Source organism: Brachyhypopomus gauderio, chromosome 12, assembly GCF_052324685.1.
Source record: "Brachyhypopomus gauderio isolate BG-103 chromosome 12, BGAUD_0.2, whole genome shotgun sequence".
NCBI lineage: Eukaryota > Metazoa > Chordata > Actinopteri > Gymnotiformes > Hypopomidae > Brachyhypopomus > Brachyhypopomus gauderio.
Genome location: NC_135222.1, coordinates 12,811,990 through 12,834,270, shown reverse-complemented (window position 1 = coordinate 12,834,270; position 22,281 = coordinate 12,811,990). Strand labels below are relative to the sequence as shown.

Sequence of the window (22,281 nt, the reverse complement as noted above, 5' to 3'; positions counted from 1 at the left end):
CCAGTGGTAAAGGTGGAGTTGGGTGCTTATACCAGTATGTTATCACTGGTGGGGGTGGGCAGATTGCACACAGTGAAAATTATGTTCTCTGTTAAACTAATAACACCCTTCTTGATTGTTTGAGGTCCATCTCACCTAAACTATTCTTTTTCCAAATAACAGGTTGAAATTGTCAATAAAATTCTGCCACCAGCTCCACAATGAAATACACAAAATAAAAATAATAAACCAGTACACTACCACTACAGGGCCTTAATTTATCACTGCTATCAAGTGCCCTTGGCAGTCCATAAAGTTTTCCTTAAAGTGTCCTGGCCTGCCTCTATGCTGTCATATGCAGATCTTGTTGGTATGTGTTCAGTCTTTCAATAACACAGAGACTGTCAGAAAATGGGCCTCGCTCTCCACCGCAAACTTTGACACAAAAACTGTTTGCCAGGCCACTGAATTTCTCACTCGTGAGATCAATAAAGTTTATTATATTATATTATATTATATTATATTATATTATATTTTAAATCTTACAATTTGTTGATTTATTTTAAACTGAATTAACTGCCTGGTCCACATTCCCTTTGGAGGCTGAACTACCTTAAAGGTAAAATCCTTGAAAAAACACTCAAGATTATCACAGGATTAACTAAGCAGCTGAGTAAACTGGCAGTATAATGTAACGACCTGTGCACAAACAGGGTGTGACAGTAGCTCACTGGAAATGGTGAAACTCATACGACTGGGCCATAAGGCACAAATATTTTGATGTTTTTGATATGAGAAAAATTTAATTACTTCCGGATTAATATTATTATTCACTCCTCTCCAAATGTCTTCCTAATACTGGGGTTTGATAATCCTGCTCACATTTCAACATGGTGGCTTGGTGGTTAGCACGTTTGCCTCTCACCACTGGGGTCTTGGGTTCAAGTCCCTGAGTGGAGTTTCCATGTTCTCCCTGTGTCTGTGTGGGTTTCCTCACACAGTTCAAAAACATGGTAAACTGGTATTCCCTTTCTAATTCTCCGTGAGTGTGTAACTGTGTGTCTCTGTTCAAAAGCAGTTGTCTCAGTTGTATGCCCAGTGGTGAATGGTGGTCTGTCCTCTCTCCCCTTCCTGCACCCCATTCAGTCCCCCAGGGGGCTGTGGACCCCGGTAGAGAGTACGCTGTGCGCAATTGGCTGCTGCATCTTGCCAGTGTGTGATTGGTTGTGTAAGAGTTGTACCTGTGTTAAAATTGTAAAGCGAACTTGGGTATCTTGAAAGGCGCTATATAAATTGAACATTCATTTCCACACAAGGATCTCTTTCCATACCAGTGTAGCCATTTTACTCTTCAGGGTTTGTTTTCCTTCCACTGTGTTCACTGTGAACCTGCGTCATTGAGAAACATAGTAACACATCTCACCCCTCCCCTAACATACCTGCTCCACAGTGTTTTGGTTCATCATTCACTTCAGGCAGACCTTAAAGCAGTGGAGTATCTCTGTGTGAGCTCAAAATTTTCAAACTTTGTGGCTATACTATCATGGTTTGGTAAATATTTAAGTGGACTCCAACAGAAATTTGTGGATTCTGTTTGAAGACATATGTACCAACAAAAAAGGTAAAAGTCTTTTTTTAATGGATAATAATGCCATTTAATTTCAGGAGTGAAATCAATTTGATTGATCTTAACTAGATTTTATACTTCTTCCAGTAGTTTCTCAAGAGAATTGCATTTTATTTAATGCGAAACTTGTTTCTATAGCCTTATGTTTAAGTCCTTATGAGGAGATTTCTGGTATTGTTAAGGTTGGGACAATACACAGTCTGTATTTAAATGCATATTTATTTCCTGGCGGTGACACATTTAGTTTTTTTAACTGCTATTAATTGTATCTGTTTTTCTGACTATTTGGAATATTAGCTGTGTTGCTGTGATGAGCAGTGTATGCTTTTTAAAAATGTGTTTTATTAGGGAATCCAACAATTCAAAACAATACAGACACAAACAGCTATGTAGTGTCTTGGTGGTTAGCATGTCTGCATATCAGAACTGGGGTCTTGGGTTCAAGTCCCTATCTGAGTGGTCTTATCATGTTCTTCGTGTGACGCTGGGCGCAGGAAGACGGATGAGGCACGAGTTCACTGTTTCTTTCACAAACATCACTCTTATTTTACAAATAGCGCAGACAGACTCAAACATGAATGACTCTAACAAAGACGAGCACAGGACACAGCGCGAATGCACATTAAATAGACAAACCACATAAGCCCGCGTGATCACGAGAGGAGCCACAGGAGAAATCGATGAACATGCAGACACATCCACACCCACGAAGATCCACAGACGCAGATGTCTAGACGTAGACGACATAAACACACTCCCAAAGGGGAGGGGTCAGAGGCTGTAACGTGACAGATCCCCGCACCAAGGGCACTACCCATCCCGGGGTGCCAACAGAACTGAATGCCCCGCACCCACACCGATGAGCGGATCCGAATACCCTCCCTGGGAAGACAAGGGAAAACACGTTAGACAAACACAACGGCACATTTATGAAAACACAAACAGGAAAATTAACGGACAGAGGCACGAAAGGGAAAAGGGGATTCGGTATAAACACAGGGACAGGCAGAAACACCGGGACAGGCACACACACAAACAGAGCCAGGCTTCGTGCCTGTAGGACTGCTGCCAGAAGGGGAAACCCTCCCGGAGCTGCAGGCGCTGCAGTAGGCGGTCCTCCTCTAGCACTTGCCGCAAACCCTCCGCTGGGTGCAGCGCAGCTGGCGGACCCCCTGGCAGCCTTCTCAGTGAGCGCGCGACCACTTGGGCAGCCCCCGAGGTGCGCGCCACAGGATAGGCCTGCCGACTCCCACTCTCTCCCCTCCGAGGGTCCCAACGGGGAACTTCACCTCCCCCTGGTGATCGTTCTCCTGACCGGGCCTCCTGAGCGGTGTTCTCTATCTCCATCTCCTCTTCTTCACCACCTGAACGCCAGATCATTGGCTCCACCGGGGTCTCGCCACAGGACCAGTCCATAGTGCTCCCCTCAGAGGGATGGGAAGAAACGCCCTCTCTCTGACCTCTCCTCCCTCTCACGGTCTCACCGGAGTAGTCTGAGGGACCCAGGCTCGAGTCTTCATCCTCTGTGCCTGGCTCTCCATCCGAGTACTCAGAAGGATCGGAGCACTCGGAAGAAGGAGGGGTCGCTTCCTCTCCAAAACACTTGGTTGGAGCCGAGTACAGGGATGGAGGAGGGCTGTCTTCTTCCTCCTCGCCCTCACCGTAATACACCGTGGGAGCTGAGTACACAGACGGAGGAGGGCTTTCTTTTTCCTCCTCGCCCTCACCGTAATACTCCGTGGGAGCTGAGTATACAGACGGAGGAGGGCTTTTTTCTTCTTCCTCACCCTCACCGTAATACTTGGTGGGGGCAGAGTGCACAGATGGAGGGGAGCTCTCCTCCTCCTCGGTCTCTTCCTCCGACTCCTCTCCCTCGAACTTGCTCCTGGGGGTCTTCTCCGCCGAGCAAAGCTCTATGGAGCCCACCGACAGAGGCGAGATTTCTCACCGCGGCCTCGCGGAAATAGTCCGCTATCGTTGCCACCTTATTATCCCAGGCTTGACCCAGCAGGTGTGCACACACAGGATCCTGCTGCATCTCCTCGACAGACACTGGGGCTACACAGTGAGGTGCAGTTAAGCTAGGTTTAAACTTTCGCGAGTGACCGTAGCGCGAGTCCGCACACCTTGTCCGCGTGCTTGAAAATGCTTGAAACAAATGGCTGTCTGACTGAACCGTTCTCTTGTATTACGTTAACAAATACGAGCCTCTTGTAATTCCAGGACGAAACATGAGAGAACGTGAAGACGTTAAAATTGGGCGTTTTGAAAATAAACAACCATTAAATTATTTCGAGTATATGTATAAATATTTAACTAAAGTTTAACGTGCTGGGAAATATTGAAATGGACCTTGAAAGTGACGTACAAGTGCTTTAATTCCTGACTGTTCATTGCGCTGCGGCGCGCGCTAAGTTGCAAAATTCTAGAGGTGCACGACCTCGCGAATTGACAGCGCGCGAGGCTACCGCGATTACATCATTTTCACCGCGCTGCTTGCGGCGCGTCAAGTATAAACCAGGCTTTAGCGCCCTTCGTTGAAATGTTCCGAAAGCACCGCCTGCAAACTGGCTTGTTCATGTCCTTCGGTTTTCCATCTGTATCTGCTTCGAATCCAAAGTATTTCCACACAGCACTTCTGCTGCTTTCCTTGTTTAATTAAGACGAGCTGCGAACACACTGCGTTTGTTTTAGCTGCCATTTCAGCATTACCAACTGTTCTGTGCATTACGGCACCTTGGGTGGGTCAAACGAAAGCGCATTTTATGTAAAAAGAATCGATTGGCTCCTTTGGTTGGTACAGCTTTAAAGCACCGTTTGCAGACCGGTTTTGATATGTCCACGGGGTTGCCATGACTGTCTGAAATGTATGCAAATAATTCCATATTTCGCTTCGTGCGTGTAGTTTTTCAACAAGCTGAGGACGGTCCGCAATATTGCTTGTATTATCAGCCATCGTACACCGTTTCTTCTTATTCTGAAGAGAGGAGGCAAGCGCTGCACTGCTGTACGCGCACACTACCCCCGTGTGGCACTCTTTGGAAATACTGCTCTTAAAAAAAAAAAAAAACCGCACTTAGTCCTATAGCACCAATACTAAGCAAACTGGGTATAGTACCGTTTTTAATGACGAAGTATCGCGATACTACTCTAGTATCGGTATACCGTGCAACACTAAGCCCCACGTGATTACGAGACGAGTAACAGGTGAGATGAATTATCACAAGACATATCTATAACCACGTAGATCCATAGACGCAGACGATGCACGTGGACAACATAAACACACGCCCAAAAGGGAGGGGCCGGGGTCCTCAACGTGACAGACGCCCCCTCCAAGGGCACTACCCATCCCGGGGTGCCAACAGGACCGAGTGCCCCGAACCCACGACGATGGGCGGATCTGACACGCTCAGTCCTGCGTCTGGGAGGTGACTGCCCTTGGCGCAGCGTCCATTACGAATCGCCTAGCACACCCTCCCTGGGAAGACCGGGGAAAAGACGTTAGACACATTAAACGGAACGGACACAAACACACAAACAGGTACATTAACACATAGTGGCACGAAAGGGAAAAATGGGTTAGGCACACAAATGGGAAGACTTACAACACTGGTACACACACACATGAAACAGGTGCCCAGCTACGCACCAAAAGGAGTGCTAGGAGGGGAGAGAGACCGGGAGCTGCAGGCGCTGCGGGGGACATTCCTCCTCCAGCCCTCGCTGCGGACCCTCCGCTGGGTGCAGCACGACTGGCGGACGTGCCAGGCGCAGCACGACTGGCGGACGTGCCAGGTGCAGCGCAGCTGGCAGACGCGCCAGTTGCAGCGCGGCTGGCGTACGCGCAAGGTGCAGCGCGGCTGGCGGACGAGCCAGGTGCAGCGCGGCTGGCGGACACGCCAGGTGCAGCGCGGCTGGCTTGCGCGCCTTGCGAGCCGCAAGGGAGCTCTTCCTCTATGTCCATCTCCTCCTCTGTCCTCTGGCTCCACTCCATGGACTGCTCCGGGCTGCCACCCCGGGAGCAGTCCATCGCACTCTCGCCAGAGCGATCGGAGGGTGGACTCCTCTCCGAACTCCTCTTCATAGTCCCGGCTGTTCTCTCTGAGGAAGGCGGACTCTCCTCCTCCGTATAGGAGCCCTCGGACGGAGGGTAATCCCCGTTCTCCTCCCCCCCATCGTCGTCATCGGGGTATGAGGAGCACTCCGACGGAGGGTACTCCTCCTCGTCGTATTCCTCCCCGCCTTCCTCTACGGTGGTAGAGGGACCTACGGACGGAGGGAGGTAGTCCTCTTCCTCTGACTGCTCCTCCTCCTCTTCACCGTAGTCGACAGTGGACGCCTGCTCTCCCTCTCCACCGTAGTCTACTGTGGAGGCGTCGTATAGCGACGGGGGGTAAACCTCTTCCTCCTCGTCCTGCTCCTCCTCCTCGCTTGGAGAATCCCCCTCCCCAAACTCGCTCTCGGGGGTCTTCTCCGTCACGCGGAGCTCGAAGGAGCCCACCCTCAGGGGTGAGGGCTCCCTGGAGGAAGAGGGGTGGTACTTCCCCCACAGCTGCACTGCCTCCTGGCAGAGCTTCTCCGCCGACTCGGGGTTGTGGTGCTTCCGAGCCTGACGCACCAGGGACGCACACACTGGGTCCTCTTCCAGCTGCGCCAGTGTTGGCGTGTTCTCCTCCTCCCCAAGCTCACCCTCGGGTGGCGTGCCTGCCCCGTAGAGCTCGGGGAAGCTTACCCGTATGGTCGAGCTTTCCCGGGAAGGAGAGGGGTGTCTCTCCTCCCACACCCGCGCAGCTGTCCGGCGGTATTCCTCCGCCAACTCGGGTATGGCGGTCTCACGAGCCGCGCACAGCAGGTATGAGCACTCTGGGTCCTGCATAAGCTGCGCCAGAGTCGGCGGGGCTTTGCAGCGCGGGGGGGAGGAAGAAGAGCGGTGATGCCGCTTGCTGGGCTTCTTCCCCTTCTTTGGCTTTGTCTTGTTGCCAGGCATGTTCTTGTGTCTCTCAGACAGCTCGTCGTTCTGTGACGCGCGGCGGAGCAGGGAAGGATGAGACACGAATCCTCCTTTTTCTTAGGTCACTTTTAATATTCACGATGATTGCGCAAGACAGCGCACGAAGAACACATAACATGCACACAGTAACGTGTAAACTCTAGACAACGATGAGCACAGGACACTGCGCGAACGCACATTAAATAGACAAACCACATTAGCCCCACGTGATTACGAGACAAGTCACAGGTGAGACGAATTATCACAAGACATATTCATAACCACGTAGATCCATAGACGCAGACGATGCACGTGGACAATGTAAACACACGCCCAAAAGGGAGGGGCCGGGGTCCTCAACGTGACACAAGGCATATAAAGACAGAAAACCAACCCTCAGGTGTCGCAGATCCTAATAGGCCCCGCCCAACAGAAGGATGAATACAATGCAGCAAAAACAACAAATAAACAAATAAACAACTGCTGCTTTTCAGTTATGTATTTACTCAAAGGCCAAACTAAGACTGCTTCTGCTAAGGCAATTACATAAACTTTTATTGTTGTTTTTACAGGTGTCTGGCTGGGCAGTGAATCAACATGGAAAAGGCAAATATCAAGCTGTTTGTTTTTCTTTTACTTTTTGTAATTCTGAGCTTTATCATAATTCAGAAATTCGGTAGATATGTGTTTATAAGTTCATTCCCAGCTATGCAGAGTAACTCTGAAGCAAGCAAAGTTCATTTCACAAAAAATTCCATAACCCCCATTAAACATTCAGGACATTTTATGGTGTCTGCATTCATTGATCACAGAATCAATAAGGCCATTCGTGTTATCAGCATCATCAGAAGGGACAGTCTGCAGCCTCTTTACTGCATCTACTGTATTGATGACCATGACTGCCAGACATCTGAGGCTGAAGTCCAGATACACAGTGACCATTTTAGGTTTCCATATGGAGCTTCAGATGTGCTGTGTCATGGTGCATACACTCAATATGCAACACATGTAGTCATTTCAACGAGTGCAAACATCTCAGACATTCACAGTGAAGAATTCTTGCCCATAAAGAACGAGGTGACCAGAGAATCATTTAATTTCAGTTTCACTGTCTGTATCTCCAATCTTTTTGGTGACTACAACAATGTTCTACAATTTGTCCAAACAATGGAGATTTACAAACTTCTTGGTGTGCAACATGTGGTTATCTACAACACGAGCTGTGGCCCTGACCTGGAGAAACTCTTACAGCATTATAAGAGGGAAGGAATACTGGAGATTGTTCCATGGCCTATTGACACTTTCCTTAATCCATCTAAAGGTTGGAACTTTATAAAGCATGGTGGAGACCTCCACTATTATGGCCAGTTGGTAACCCTCAATGAGTGTATTTATAGGAACATGTATCAGTCCAAATATGTTCTGCTGAATGATATTGATGAGATCATTATGCCTTACAAGTATGCTAATCTTCAGTTACTGATGGAGGATCTTCAACAGGAGCACACAAATGTGGGTGTATTTGCCATTGAGAATCACATTTTTCCCAAGACACAGTTTGAAGAGAGTCATCGATTCAGTCGATCAGAATGGAGAAATATATCTGGCATCAACATTATGGAACATATTTATAGAGAACCAGATAGAAAAGATGTCTTCAACCCCAGAAAAATGATCATCAACCCAAGAAGTGTAGTACAAACATCAATACATTCCACCCTGCAACACCATGGAGATGTTTATTATGTACCTTTTAATGTGTGTCGAATTGTTCATGTGAGAACACCACTCCAGGGGAGTCTTACCAAACAGCAACTGCATGTTGACACAAGGGTGTGGGACTTTGAGGCAGAACTGATATCAAACGTTGATAAAACTCTACAGGATTCTGATTTGATGTAAATTTCACTGCATCATTTGGGGGAACGTAGAGAACCAAAACTGAATTATACATTATTATTACCAATAACAAAAACAAATAAAAACTCACATATGATGATAATCAGGGGTTTACTATGACAAACATTTTATTGATATTGTCTATGTTATAAATGTATGTAAATATCTATTATGAAAAATATGTACAACTGTGATTTAACAACATTCATATATAGCTTGTTTTATGAAGTTTATTATACTGTGGTTTTACCCTTTATCATTAACCTTCCTGCTGCCAGACATGGATGCTCTAGTCTCCAATAATCCCGGCATGATGCTTCACAAATTTTAATTTCATTCTAAATATTATATTTATTAGTGTTCATGCACATAGTGTGGAAAACCTATTGAAATTTTTCTTCAAGAAAGACCAAACTTAGCTGAAAGGTGCAGCAGGTGTGAAATGACTCAGCCACACACATACCCACATTGGCTTGATGGTGGCACTATAGCACAGCATTTTGTTTTGTTACCTATCTCCCACACAATAAGTCATAACAACAAAATTCCAATTCCTAAACATTCCTTGGCTCATTTCACCATGACCAGTAATATACAACCAGGAAGCTCTGCCCACTCATATTTTTTTGCTAATTTACATAATATGCAAAATAGAGATGAATGAGTACCGATACTGGTATCGGGTATTTGTCCGATGCCATGTCCATGTACCTGTACTCGTAGTCGCAAATGAGGCTCTGATATCAACATCCGATACCTTGTTTCCCGTAGACGTAAACCACGTTATGCTAATGAGCAGACAACTCAACATGTCAGCAATCTGGAATTATTTCACAATTAGTGATGACAAACAGAGGTGGGTAGGAACGCTTTACATTTACTCAAGTAGCTTTTGGGTCAAAAATGTACTTGTGAGAGTAGTTTTAATATGAAAGACTTCTACTTTTACTTGAGTAAATATGTGGTGAGAAAAGCGCGACTTTTACTTCGTTACAATCGGATTTGTGCCGCGCGCTACCTTTACTTTAGTTTTGTAAATAATTCGTCTTTTCAGTGAGAAGACTGACCAACGTCTCGTCATCTGAGTATGAGTGACCAATGAAATGAAGCCGGTCAGTCATGTGATCACATATGCAAACTTTCTCCACTGGTAGCAAGAAAGTGACAGAAAACCCTCCCGAGCATCCGTGGCCTCACATACAGCCAATGTTCACATTACAAACGTGTAAAAAGGACAGTTATATAATGCGCTGTCAGTTGTGTCTGCCAAAACGTGTGGACATTTCAGCCTACAAGAACTAGATGTCAAATTTGAGGAAACACGTTGCGATTAATTAGTTTGCCGTATATATAATTTTGACTTATTTGGGTAATGCTATATCTCTGTTACAACTGGAGGCATAATTTTGTATGATGTAATTATAGGGTGAGCAAATGTCCGTGTTTCCTGGGACATGTCGGTATTTCACGTCCTGTCCCGGGTTTTTTTTAAGTGAGGAAATGTCCTGGTTTTTAAATTACCTTCATTGGACCATTAAAATTTTAATGTACAGGCACTAGGGCATTGCGCACGGCGCTGCGTGTGACGGAATCCATGAGCTAGGTTTGACGCGTCGCGACCGGCGCAAGCATATATGTAATGCTGCAGGCCGGAGCCCCGGTGGGCGTGGGTAAAGGGCGGAGCATGTGTCAATCATTTTCGACCGCAGCCAATCAGATACTAGACTTTCGTTGTCAATCAATTTTTATTAAGCCAATTATCAGCCAGAGTTAGCTGTCAATCCTTTTTTACTGCAGCCAATCATCTTAACAGATCTGCCAAAAGAAGGCGGAAACTGCACGGAGAAGCTCTTTAAACAGAAGTATATGCCGCTCTTACACAAAAGTAGCTGAATAAAAACATTAGAAGAGCCATGACTTTAGACATTTTTTAATCAAAGTTTAAAATACTTCTCACTTGTTATTCTGGAACGGCACTTTAATGTTTTTTTTTTCCTTTATTGCACGTATTGCATCATTTGTACATCATATATATATGTGGGGAGCTTGGTGCTCCCGGTCCGCACACGGTTGTGGGGCTCAAGCGGCCTAAATGGCCGGTTAGGGCATGAGGGCTCTGTGACCGACCGGGGCGTGGTTTCATCTTGTTGACGGCCCGGTCGGTCCAGGGTCCCGCCCAGGGAGGTGAGCTAACTTGTTTGTTTTTATGTTCCAGCTCCAGGACTGCAGGGAACGGGTTCCTGCCTTGTCTCCGCCCAGTGACGGGGAGCTAATGTGTGTGTTTTGTGGTGTGGCTCCAGGACGGCAGGGAACGGGTCCATGTCTTGTCCCCGCCCTCCCGCCCCTTTGCTCTGTTTTGTGTGCTGCCGCTGTGAGCCGTACATCCGGAGGGGAGTGCGTCTTTGGTGGGGGGGTCTGTCACGTTGTGGGGGGGGGGCCCTGCCAGTCTCCCCGTCCACAGCGGCAGCTGTCCTGTTGTGGTCGTGTGGTGTTCGTCCCTCAGGTAGGCAGGGCCCGCGATCCGTATCACCTGAGGGTTGTTTGTTCGTCTATATATGTTTTGTCTGTACCAGTTGACCGCTGGTTATTATATCCTTAATTCGGATATGGATTTTTGGATTTGCACACTTTCTTCATTAAACCATCCTTTTTCCCTGAGACTTGGCATGATCACTTCCTTTTTAGTTCGCTCACCCTGCCCGTCACAGCAATACAATAATTATCAACAATAAACAATTACTAAGATTTTCACAAGTTAATCATCTGTCATATGCATCACATTGCTATCACCACTGTTTTTACACAGTTGATCTTGGGCTGCGGTCACACTCATCTATGCTCATGTATGCTCTCATCTCATCAGAGAAGCTGACAACTTCTAATTGTTTTTAATTCGGTTGTAAACAGTTTAGTATCAAAAGAATTTTTCACCTCACAAAATATACAGGCCTGATAGTTTTCAGGCGCCACGCCGGAATTCCGGCGTACCGACATGTCCGCGAGAAAAAAAAATTGAGGGGGGGAAAAATCCGTCAAATCATAATGATAAACCACACGCGCGCGCATGCTATCTGTTTTGAGGCCGAAATATGATCCTTACGAGGTTCCCAAGTTACGATTTTTCGTGGTTACTACACATCTCCCATTTACTGTATAAAGCCTTGTTTGGACCTAAATGGTTCTGCGTCGTAAACGGAACTTGGTGTTTGGTGTGCGTGGCGTCAGGATTAGTTAAACGCAGCTATGGATAAAGGTATTTGCCAAAAGGCTAGCTTTAGGATAGGATAACTGCGTATAGTACGTTATTTACGTACATACATGTACGTATGTTCCGATTTACACCGAAAATCGATTTACGACGGATCAACGTCGTAACCCGGGGACCGCCTGTATTTCAAACATCGGAAGAGCAGATGCAAGATAACTTCAGTATTTTATCTTTATTCTGATTAAGTTACATTTTTATCAGAAATATAAGAGTGTTTTTTTTGAGCCGGTACAGGTGGTCAGACGATCTGGTTCATCCTGGCCGCCTTACGGCGTAAGTTGTAATACATGAACAAAAGCACAAAATGTATGTCCTAATAAACCAACACAAAATATTTATTAAATTTATTAAATTTTATATAAAAAAACTAACTATAATCATAATACTTGTAATTCTTTTAAACTTTATTTGCATAATTTCTTTGAGTTGTCTGGTATCCTATAATTTACTAACATTAATGAATAAATAATTAATTATGCCTGTTTTTAACATATTGTGTCTATTCTAAATCTTTAGGTTACAGCATTTTCTCAGAATATTAATAGAAATTAGTTTTTTATTTCACTATAATGATTACCTGACTTATTTATTATTAATTAATTTAAAGATTAATTATAAAATATTCTAAATATGGTACACTAACATTCCACCCCCCCCACCCCCCCCGCTCAGAAAAAGTTCAGGCTCAGGTATTTTTCCCACTATCACCCCTGAATATATATACAGTATTACCAAAGACTTCTGTGACCTCATAGCTGGCTATAGGAATGCAATAGTTCATTTCACCTCTGATTTTAGGATATTAGAGAGTAAATATAACAGAGGAAAGAGTGGGGTTGTGTGGCTAATAGCAGCAAGCTGGATCTACCCTGTGATTTTGCAGGACCAAGAAACCCTCTGGATCACACAGACAATAAGGTGACCAGGCAAGCATAAATTAAACATCCATCAATTCAAGACTGGCACCAATGAAACCTAGAAGACTGGGCAGTAAGGCCCATATACAAATGTCTACAACTTTGATGACAAGCCCTGCACCTGTCACTCAGAGCACAATATTATTTATCACAGCTAAATAATATTCATCCATCCATCCATCCATCCATCCATTTATCCAGGTCCAGGTTGGGTTGTGGGGGGAAACGGTAGCCTAAGAAAAAATGCCCAGGTTTCCCTCTTCCCAGCCATCTCTTCTAGCTCTTCTGGGAGGATACTGAGGCATTCCCAGGACTGCCGAGAGATATAATCTCTCCAGCGTGTCCTGGGTCTTCCACAGCAGTGGCGTGCACAGACATTTTCAGGGGCAAGTGCTGGGGGGTGGTGAAGGGCACTTTTTAGCGCATGTGGAACACTTCATTATAAAAATAATTACAAGCACATGTTGAATGAAATTTGACTTTTATTTGCAACATTCTCTAAATGTGAATTTTCAATGGAAAAAGTCACGCAGCCAACTGATATAATTCATATCCAATATTAACTATATACAGTCATGTCCTTAACTTCTGCTTACCCTCCACTGTCTGCAGGCCTTGTTGCATATATTTTGCAATTAGTAAATCAATATAGGCCTACAATTAAGACAGTAAAAAGACCAAAACGTACAAGAAGTTATAGGTAGCTCAGTATAGCCTATAAAAGAGTTATAGGCTACTGAGTGTTGTCATTACACGAATGCAGATGGGCATTTTTCACAGGTAATGGGGAACTTCCCGTTTCTTCTTACACAAACGAATGTGTTAATTTATGTTGCCTAACAAAACCTATACAACAGAAAACGTTCAGCTTAACACATAGATTTGCAAACTCTACCTTAATTATTTGTATGTGGTCGTCCTCACGTTATCTATCATTGATTTGGGCTAGAGCGACAAGTTTATCAGCTGACCAGTCGGCTAAAAATGCTTAGTAGTTTGGTGCTGTATGAGACATTTTACTGCACAAGAAAATGATTTCACGTTGGGCTTAGAGGGCAAACGGTACGATTTGACTTGATGTGTATGTGACCTGGCTGGTGGGGACGGGAGAAGAAGTCTATCTGTGACCGTGCGTGCTGTGCTGAAGACGCTTCCTTCCACTCGCTGAACTGAACTGCAGCTGAAGCGCATCTGGTGTTAAAGGAAGAGAGAGGTCGGGTGTGTGCGAGGTGGTGGCTCATTTCAGGGCATTGTTTTTAATCGCTCAGGTTTTCAAAAGATCATTTCAAACCGACCTTAGTAAAATGATGATAATAATAATTTTTTTTTTATTTAAGAAAAAAAAAAACCGAAGTTTTAAAAGGGCACTTTCGTTAATAAAGGGCAGAGTTGGTGGTGCTTTAGCACCACCTGAGGTCTATGTGTGCACGCCACTGTTCCACAGGGTCTCCTCCCAGTTGGACATGCCTGGAGCACCTCACGAGGGAGACACTCAGGTGGCATCCGGACCAGATGCCCGAACCACCTCAACTGGCTCCTCTCTACATGGAGGAGCAGTGACTCTACTCTGAGCTTCTCCTGGATGACTGTGCTCCGTACCTTATCTCTAAGGCAGAGCCTGGACACCCTGCAGAGAAAACTCATTTCAGCCGCTTGTATTTGCAATATTATTCTTTCAGTCACTACGTAAATAATAAATAATATTGTTCCATTAAATTTGCGTGTTGAGGAATTCCTTTGCCCCAGCTCCACTGTTTCCACTTCCAAGTCCTTGCCCACATTACTGGAGTCCTTCCTCTTCCTGGATTCCTACTTCCTCCTGCCTTTTAAAACTATGAAACAGCCTGTTGTGCTACTCCACCACTAATGAAACTTCATTAGTCACAGGCTATAATTCTTTTCCCATCACAGAAATAAAACAAAGTCCTAAAGACTGACAAAAATCAAGTCCAGAATTCTACTAACATTTTACAAAATACAATAGCGTTCATATAATGCATCGTATGAAGCTATGCGATGCACAACAATAATGGCCAACAGTAAGGATGCCACGTGCCATGAAAACAAAAGAAGAAGTGTTGTGTGGGAGAGGTTGTGGTGGCATGACGTACATCAGCGATTGATAAATATTTACAGAGGAAAATTTGGGACTCTGAACTGGGCCCTGGACAAACTTCTAACCCAGAAGAAGAGCCTAGTTGACCATGAGTTGTGGTCAAAAGAAAGAAAAAAAAAACGATGAGCTCAAGGCAATACCAAGAAAGTTATATTACTCTTTAGATTTACTTTCACAAGACCAGTTCCCTAACCACCAGAACATGACTGCCCCTTTTATACACTGTAAATGAACCAATACAGCTAATGGAAAAAGTACCACAATGGTTTCCTATGGCAGATGTTACTTCTAAGCTTAGCATTGCCACTCTAACAGATGTGTGCTGGTTACAGTCAAAGAATTTTCATGTAATGATGTAATATCCAAAATTCAAAAACAAGAAACAAAGCACTTGCCAAGTAGCCTAGATCTTTCCAGATCGAGTGTGGACCTGTGTCATTAAGAAACACAGGATAAGCACATTTGACTGCTCCCCGTAACGTATTCGCTAACAAATTCGAATGTAAATTTCGACACGGTTTCGTAAAATGTTGCAGATAAAATGTTATTTATTTTTACGGCGGTTTATCAAATATTTATTTTTATTTATGGAGAGATTGGCCACGGGCCGGTACAAATTCATTAAAGGGCCGGTTCTGGCCCGCGGGCCACCAGTTGAATAGCCCTGTCCTAGAGGAATATGTGGACTCTGAAGACTTATTTACAGGCACACAGGGTAAAAATCTGCTTTTTAAAATAGATAATTGCTCTTTAGTTTAGTAGTGAATAAAATTTGATTTATAGCCTCGTAATTTAATTTCCCAAGTGAATTAAATTTTAATTAATGTGAAACTAGAACATCTGTCAAAAGCAAGATGTGAGGAACCAAAGAGCTTTTTCTGTTGACAAATGAATATTTCAGTAGGAGATCTCACATCTGTTCAACTGCCAGTGGGCCCTCATTAGTGTTATCACCTGTGTCTGGTTTTGTCAACTAATTTTTTAACTTATACCCTGTGTTTTGTCATTTAGTTTGCTGGTTATTTTCTACATAAGCCCCTATTGTACATGTTTGTATTCACAGCTCTGTAGCATTCTGTGGTGTGTGATTCCACTTTGCCCTCACGCTTACAGCAACACCAGAGGTCACTGCCATTTTTTCAGAAACCATAGGAAGGAATTTACAGCAGTGGAAATCATTGCTGTTTATGCCCCTCAGACCTCCAACAACAATAATAGGAGTGGCATACTGAACTGTGCTATCACATCAGTAACCCTGACGCTAACCCAACCCATACTAACCCTGACCCTGACCCTGATTCTTAAGATTTATCAAATCAAATTTATTTGTATAGCGCTTTTCACAACACATGTTGTCTCAAAGCAGTTTTACAGGATTTACAATGTTAACAATACTATGGGTCCAAATCCCTAATGAGCAAGCCAGAGGCGACAGTGGCAAGGAAAAACTCCCTATGATGGTGGGGATTAGGAAGAAACCTTGGGAGGACCAAGACTCAAAAGGGAACCCATCCCCCACTGGGCGGCCCGTTAACACACAAATTACACAAAACCAAACTATATAGATGAATACACAAGTCACACACAAATCACAGAATCAGACTAAGTATAAGGTAACTAGAATGAAAGTTCTGGGTGTTGATATTGTTAATGTGAATGTCTTGTGTTGAACGCCAGGTTTTCATTCTGTGTCGGGGCGATGATACTGGTATTGTAGGCTCCGACTGCAGTGTTAGCAGATTTATCAACATATTGACTTTCCAACTCGGAAATAACACAATGGACAATGTTTACACCAACCAGAGAGGAGCCCACAAAGCTCTTCCACTCCCCCACCTTGACACCTCTGATCACATCACTGTTATGCTAATGTCAGCATACTGGTGAAGGTCACCAAACCGGTATGCAAACAGGTATGGGTGTGGACAGAAAGGTCTTTAGAAGCACTAAACCAACCTATCCAGGGGCATTAGAACAGCTACAGTTGTGATCAAATTTATTCAACCCCCACTGAAATAAAGTGTTTTGGCCAGTTTGACATTGATTTTGATCATTTCAGTCATCTTATTTACAATTATATCAAAGAGGCACTTATAAATTAGACAAACATAACATAATATTTATGATGGAATAACCACAAATGTCTTTACTGTGCTCACATCATTATCAGTTTTATTCAACCCCCTAGTGACATTATTTTTTAGTACTTAGTACAACATCCTTTTCCAGTTATGACAGCTTTCAAGCGTGAAGCATAGCTTGACACAAGTGTCTTGCAGCGACCTATGGGTATCTTAGCCCATTCTTCATGGGCAAAAGCCTCCAGTTCAGTCACATTCTTAGGCTTGCGCACTGCAACTGCCTTCTTTAGGTCCCACCAGAGGTTCTCAATTGGATTTAAGTCTGGTGATTGCGATGGCCACTCTAGAATGTTCCAGCCTTTCATGTTCAACCATGCTCTAGTGGACTTGGATGTGTGCTTCGGATCATTGTCCTGTTGGAAGGTCCAACGTCTCCCAAGCCGCAGGTTTGTGACTGACTCCATCACATTTTCCTCCAAGATCTCCTGGTACTGAAGGGAATTCATGGTACCCTGCACACTTTGAAGCTTTCCTGTACCATTAGAAGCAAAACAGCCCCAAAGCATAATTGACCCCCCGCCATGCTTCACAGTAGGCAAGGTGTTCTTTTGTTCATAAGCCTGGTTCTTCCTTCTCCAAACATAGCGCTGGTCCATTGTCCCAAACAGTTCTAATTTAGTTTCATCTGACCACAGTACACTGTTCCAAAACCTTTGTGGCTTGTCCACATGACTTTTGGCATACTGCAGTCGACTTTTCTTGTTCTTTGGAGTCAGCAAGGGGGTGCGTCTGGGCGTTCTGGCATGGAGGTCTTCGTTATGCAGTGCGCGCCTTATTGTCTGAGCTGAAACTTCAGTGCCCACATCTGACAGGTCTTTTTTCAGTTCCTTAGCAGTCACGCGGGGATTTTTCTCCACATTACGCTTCAGGTAGCGCACAGCAGTCGCGGTCAGGATCTTCTTTCTGCCACGACCAGGTAACGTTTCCACTGTGCCCTTTAACTTGAACTTGCGAATGATACTTCCAATAGTGTCTCTTGGAATATTTAACAACTTCGCAATCTTTTTATATCCATTGCCATTCTTGTGAAGAGCAATAACCTCTTCTCTTGTCTTCTGGGACCATTCTCTTGCCTTCACCATGCTTGGAAACACACCAGTAGATGTCTAGAAGGAGCTGAGTATCACAGTCCTTTTAAATCTGCCTAATTGGTGCTTATCATGCTTGATTGCTGCTCGTTGACATCCACAGATGTTTTCAATACCTGATGGAAAACACTGGAATGAACCTCTGTTCTTAGGAGTGGTAGTCGTAAAGGGGTTGAATAATTGTGTCAATGAAGAAATCACAAAAAGGCCATTTAATACTTTATGACAAAAAAAATTGATGCTATCTTAGTTGCATTTAGTTCTTTAACAAGTCCTTGTAAGATTTCATTATGAACACAATTACAAATGTGCACTGAATTCCATAAAACCCTTCGCAGCATTGGGGGTTGAATAAATTTGATCACAACTGTATGTGGCTAAGTAATCCAGGAGGGTAGCTCATCACTTCAGTCACAGCAGAGATTCACAGAGCCTGTAGGGGGGAATACAGACCATTACAGATTATACGCCCCCCTCTCAGACCTGCGACAGCAACACATCTCTGCTGAACAATTTGAACATCTTCATTCGGTTTGAAGCATATGACAGCAGGCCTGCACAAAAGTCGCCACCACCTCCTGATGAGCAAGTGCTGATGCTGTCTCTGGACAGTGTGAGGAGAGCATTTAGCAGGATCAACACTCGGAAGCTCCTGGCCCTGACAATATACCCGGTCGTGTGCTGAGGGACTGTGCGAGGGAACTCACGGAGGTCTTCACAAAAAATTTTAACGCCTCACTGGAGCAGGCTGTTGTGCTTCAAAGCCACCACCATTATACCAGTCCTGAAGAAGTTTCACCCTCCTGTTTTAATGACCATCGCCTGGTCGCACTCACCTCCATCCTCAAGAAGTGTGTAGGTACCATGCTAAACCAGCAGGTGGCAGTACCACTGGCAACACATTGAACAAGCTTGCTTTGACGGAAGAAAGGGTGTGTCTAAAGTACGTGGTTTCCAGGTACTTAAATACCCTGCTCCGCCATCTCTCTCTCTCTCTCTCTGGTTTGACTGACACCGAGGTTAGACCTATTAAAAAGAGCCTCCGCCATTTCTCTCTCGCCGGTTTTCTTTATTGAGAGCACGTGAACTTTGATACGACTAACAGCAAACAGCTGAAAGTCGTATTACTTCATTAAATGAGCCCGAGTTACGGTGCAATCTACCAACACCTACGGTGCAATCTTTGATCAGTATGATCAACGGTACCGCGACAACAGATTCACTGAACTACTTCGATCAAGCTTGATGACGCCGCCACACGGACTGAAACAAAGGCGATCAATTCCCTGTTAAACCGTGAACGAGACTCCCATTCCTGGACTTCATATCCAGAAGGACGATTCCCAGCACACCTGGACGACGGCGCTTTTATCAACAAGGAGCCTGTGGTGGAAATTCCCTCCTAATTCAGGGAGGACGACGACACTGCCCAAAATCCTCAACACGTGAGAGTCTAACCCAGTGGCGGATGCAGTGGCAAATTTTTGGACGGGCCAAAGTGTAATTGGGGTGGGCAAGCACGTTGTTGATGGGGGGGGGTTGACGAATGTAATTTGTTGACGGGGGTGGGGGGGAGTGGCGAATGACGAAAGTTGTTCGGGGTGGGCGGGGTGTATAGCGCCATCCTGCAGCAATTATAGTTTATTTTCATTAATTTTCATATGGAAAACTGTATTCTGAGCTTGTGATTAGGTGGACCCAGCTGCCAATCAGGTAGATCCGCCCCTGGTCTAACCGCTGGGCATAGTTTATCAAAGGGCATAATTACTTGAACTGCAGACTTATCTAAGTTTAACTAAAACCTTCTCAGTGTTTTGTGTTCAACTTTGTTTAGATAGTCTTCATCAAGAGTTGTATATACAAAGTTCTCTTTGCTGTGCATGCAACCATCTTTTACTATAACCCCCAGCGCAGAGGTAAAGAACTTGGGCGTCACAATAGACCCAGATCTCTCGTTCGATACACATATTAATAATATAACTAGGGTAGTGTTCTTTCACTTGCGCAACATTGCCAAAATTAGAAACATATTAAATATTAGTGATGCAGAAAAACTAATCCATGCATTCATATCCTCTCGTTTAGATTATTGCAACAGTCTCCTAGCTGGATGCTCTGGTAAATCGATAAACAAACTCCAGCTGGTTCAGAACGCAGCAGCACGAGTTTTAACAAAAACTAAAAAGTTTGATCACATTAGTCCCGTACTATCGTCATTACACTGGCTGCAAATTAGATTCCGTATTGACTATAAAATACTTTTATTAACATATAAAACGCTGCATGGCTTAGCTCCAGACTATCTTAGTGAACTTATTGAACAATATAACCCAGCGCGTTCACTTCGCTCGCAGGATGCAGGGTTATTAACTGTTCCTAGGATCAAAAAGATCACAGCAGGTGGAAGAGCCTTTTCTTTTAAAGCTCCACAATTGTGGAATAATCTTCCTGCCTCTGTTCGGGACTCAGACACAGTCTCAATGTTTAAAACTCGATTAAAGACTCATCTGTTTAGTTTGGCCTTTGATTAATCTGTTACATAGTTACTACATCTCGTATCTTTTCTCCGAGGTTCACCTGGAGAGTAACATTGCAGTCGGAGTGTCACGTAGGGCAACGCCCCCTCTCGTAGCTGTCACTCTGGGTTCCCTCATGTCCGTGTTCCCTGCCTGTTTGTCCCGCCCTGCTCGTTTGTCGCGTTTATTCCTTGTTTGTTGCCACGCCCCAGTGTCATTGCCATCACCTGTCCCTAGTTAGTTTCTATGTATAAAGTCCCAGTATTTCCCCAGTCCAGTATCCGTGATTTTGTCTATCCAGTTGTTCATGTTGTGAGTATTGTTTCCGCTGCCTGTATTCCTGCCTGTTCCGTGTTTCCCCCGTCGTGTTTAAGTACCGATATGTCTGTTCGTATTTCATGTCTGGACTGCCTGCCTGTTATGACCCCTGCCTGTTTGTACGACTCTGCTTTTGGTATTCCCCGTATTAAATCTCACTCATCTCAGCGATTGTGTCCGTCTCCTCGCTCCGTTGCGCATGCAACGTTACATAATCACGGATCTAACCAGGACACAGCGAGAGAGCGAGACTCTGGTGAGTTTAGTCTCTGTAACGAGTTGTTGGCTGCTTCCGCGCAGTTTAACTCTCATGTGTTACAGCGCGAACGAGCCGGAGAAAGGAATACCCCTGGCGCTGTGGGAACAAGGAAGTCTCGTCGTAGATCGAAGAAAGCGCAGTCTCTCACTACTGGCTTTCACGGCGAGACTCCTTTTGAGCGCTGTGAGTCTGCCCTGCTTGACGAACGCCACAGGGGTGAGCAACCTGTGGTACAAGCAGCGGGCAGACGGAGGGAATGCACAGACGAGCTTTGGCTTAACCCTCGGTCGGCTCTCAATGGCTGCTGCGAGCTCCCGACGCCTCAGTGGAGGCGGAGCCATCGCAGAGAGAGCCACCGAGGGGCGTGTGTGTCTGTGTGTTCTTCCAGGCTCAACACGGACCCTGAGGAAGAGGACCTACCGCCGCTGATCCCACCGGCTACTCCACACGACACCCCCAAGTATTTTTTGGGGGGGAGTACAAGCCACGACGGCTTGGCGGACACGCCCCCCGATGACGTCAGTATGGTGGCTCCGCCCCCCGAGGACGTCGGCTTAGTGGCTCCGCCCCCCGAGGACGTCAGTATGGCAGTTCCGCCCCCCGAGGACATCAGTATGGCGGTTCCGCCCCCCGAGGACGTCAGTATGGCGGTTCCGCCCCCCGAGGACGTCAGCTTGGCGGCTCCGCCCCCCGAGTGCATCTCCTCACCTCAGGTTCCTGTCCCCGCTGCCCGTAGGCAGTCCGTGCCTGTTCCTGTCCCCGCTGCCCGTAGGCAGTCCGTGCCTGTTCCTGTCCCCGCTGCCCGTAGGCAGTCCGTGCCGGTTCCTGTCCCTGCGACCCAGGAGAGGTCGTTCACGCCGGTTCCTGTCCCCGCGACCCAGGAGAGGTCGTTCACGCCGGTTCCTGTCCCCGCGACCCAGGAGAGGTCGTCCACGCCGGTTCCTGTCCCCGCGACCCAGGAGAGGTCGTCCACGCCGGTTCCTGTCCCCGCGACCCAGGAGAGGTCGTCCACGCCGGTTCCTGTCCCCGCGACCCAGGAGAGGTCGTCCATGCCAGTTCCTGTCCCCGCGACCCAGGAGAAGTCGTCCACGTCGGTTCCTGTCCCCGCGACCCAGGAGAGGTCGTCCACGCCGGCTCCTGTTCCCGCTGCCCGCCAGCGG

At 45.7% G+C, this 22,281-nt stretch overlaps 1 protein-coding gene across 2 annotated transcripts; it reads left to right on the top strand.

The window, feature by feature from the left end:
• Positions 1-1,466: 1,466 nt before the first annotated feature.
• On the top strand, positions 1,467-10,812 carry LOC143528398 (uncharacterized). Of its 2 annotated transcripts, XR_013134448.1 has the most exons (3): positions 1,467-1,600; positions 7,172-9,354; positions 10,714-10,812. XR_013134448.1 is itself a non-coding variant. In XM_077024113.1 (2 exons), the coding sequence occupies exon 2, from the start codon at positions 7,197-7,199 to the stop codon at positions 8,499-8,501; it is 1,305 nt and encodes a 434-aa protein (XP_076880228.1). In that variant the 5' UTR covers positions 1,467-1,600; positions 7,172-7,196; the 3' UTR covers positions 8,502-10,812. The 2 variants fall into 2 exon arrangements, 1 of the variants encoding a protein (XP_076880228.1); XM_077024113.1 differs by having other exon boundaries at positions 7,172-10,812.
• The last annotated feature ends 11,469 nt before the right edge of the window (positions 10,813-22,281 follow it).

Coding starts and splice junctions, on each gene's coding strand:
- LOC143528398 (XM_077024113.1), top strand. CDS start 7,197: ATGGAAAAGGCAAATATCAAGCTGTTTGTTTTTCTTTTACTTTTTGTA.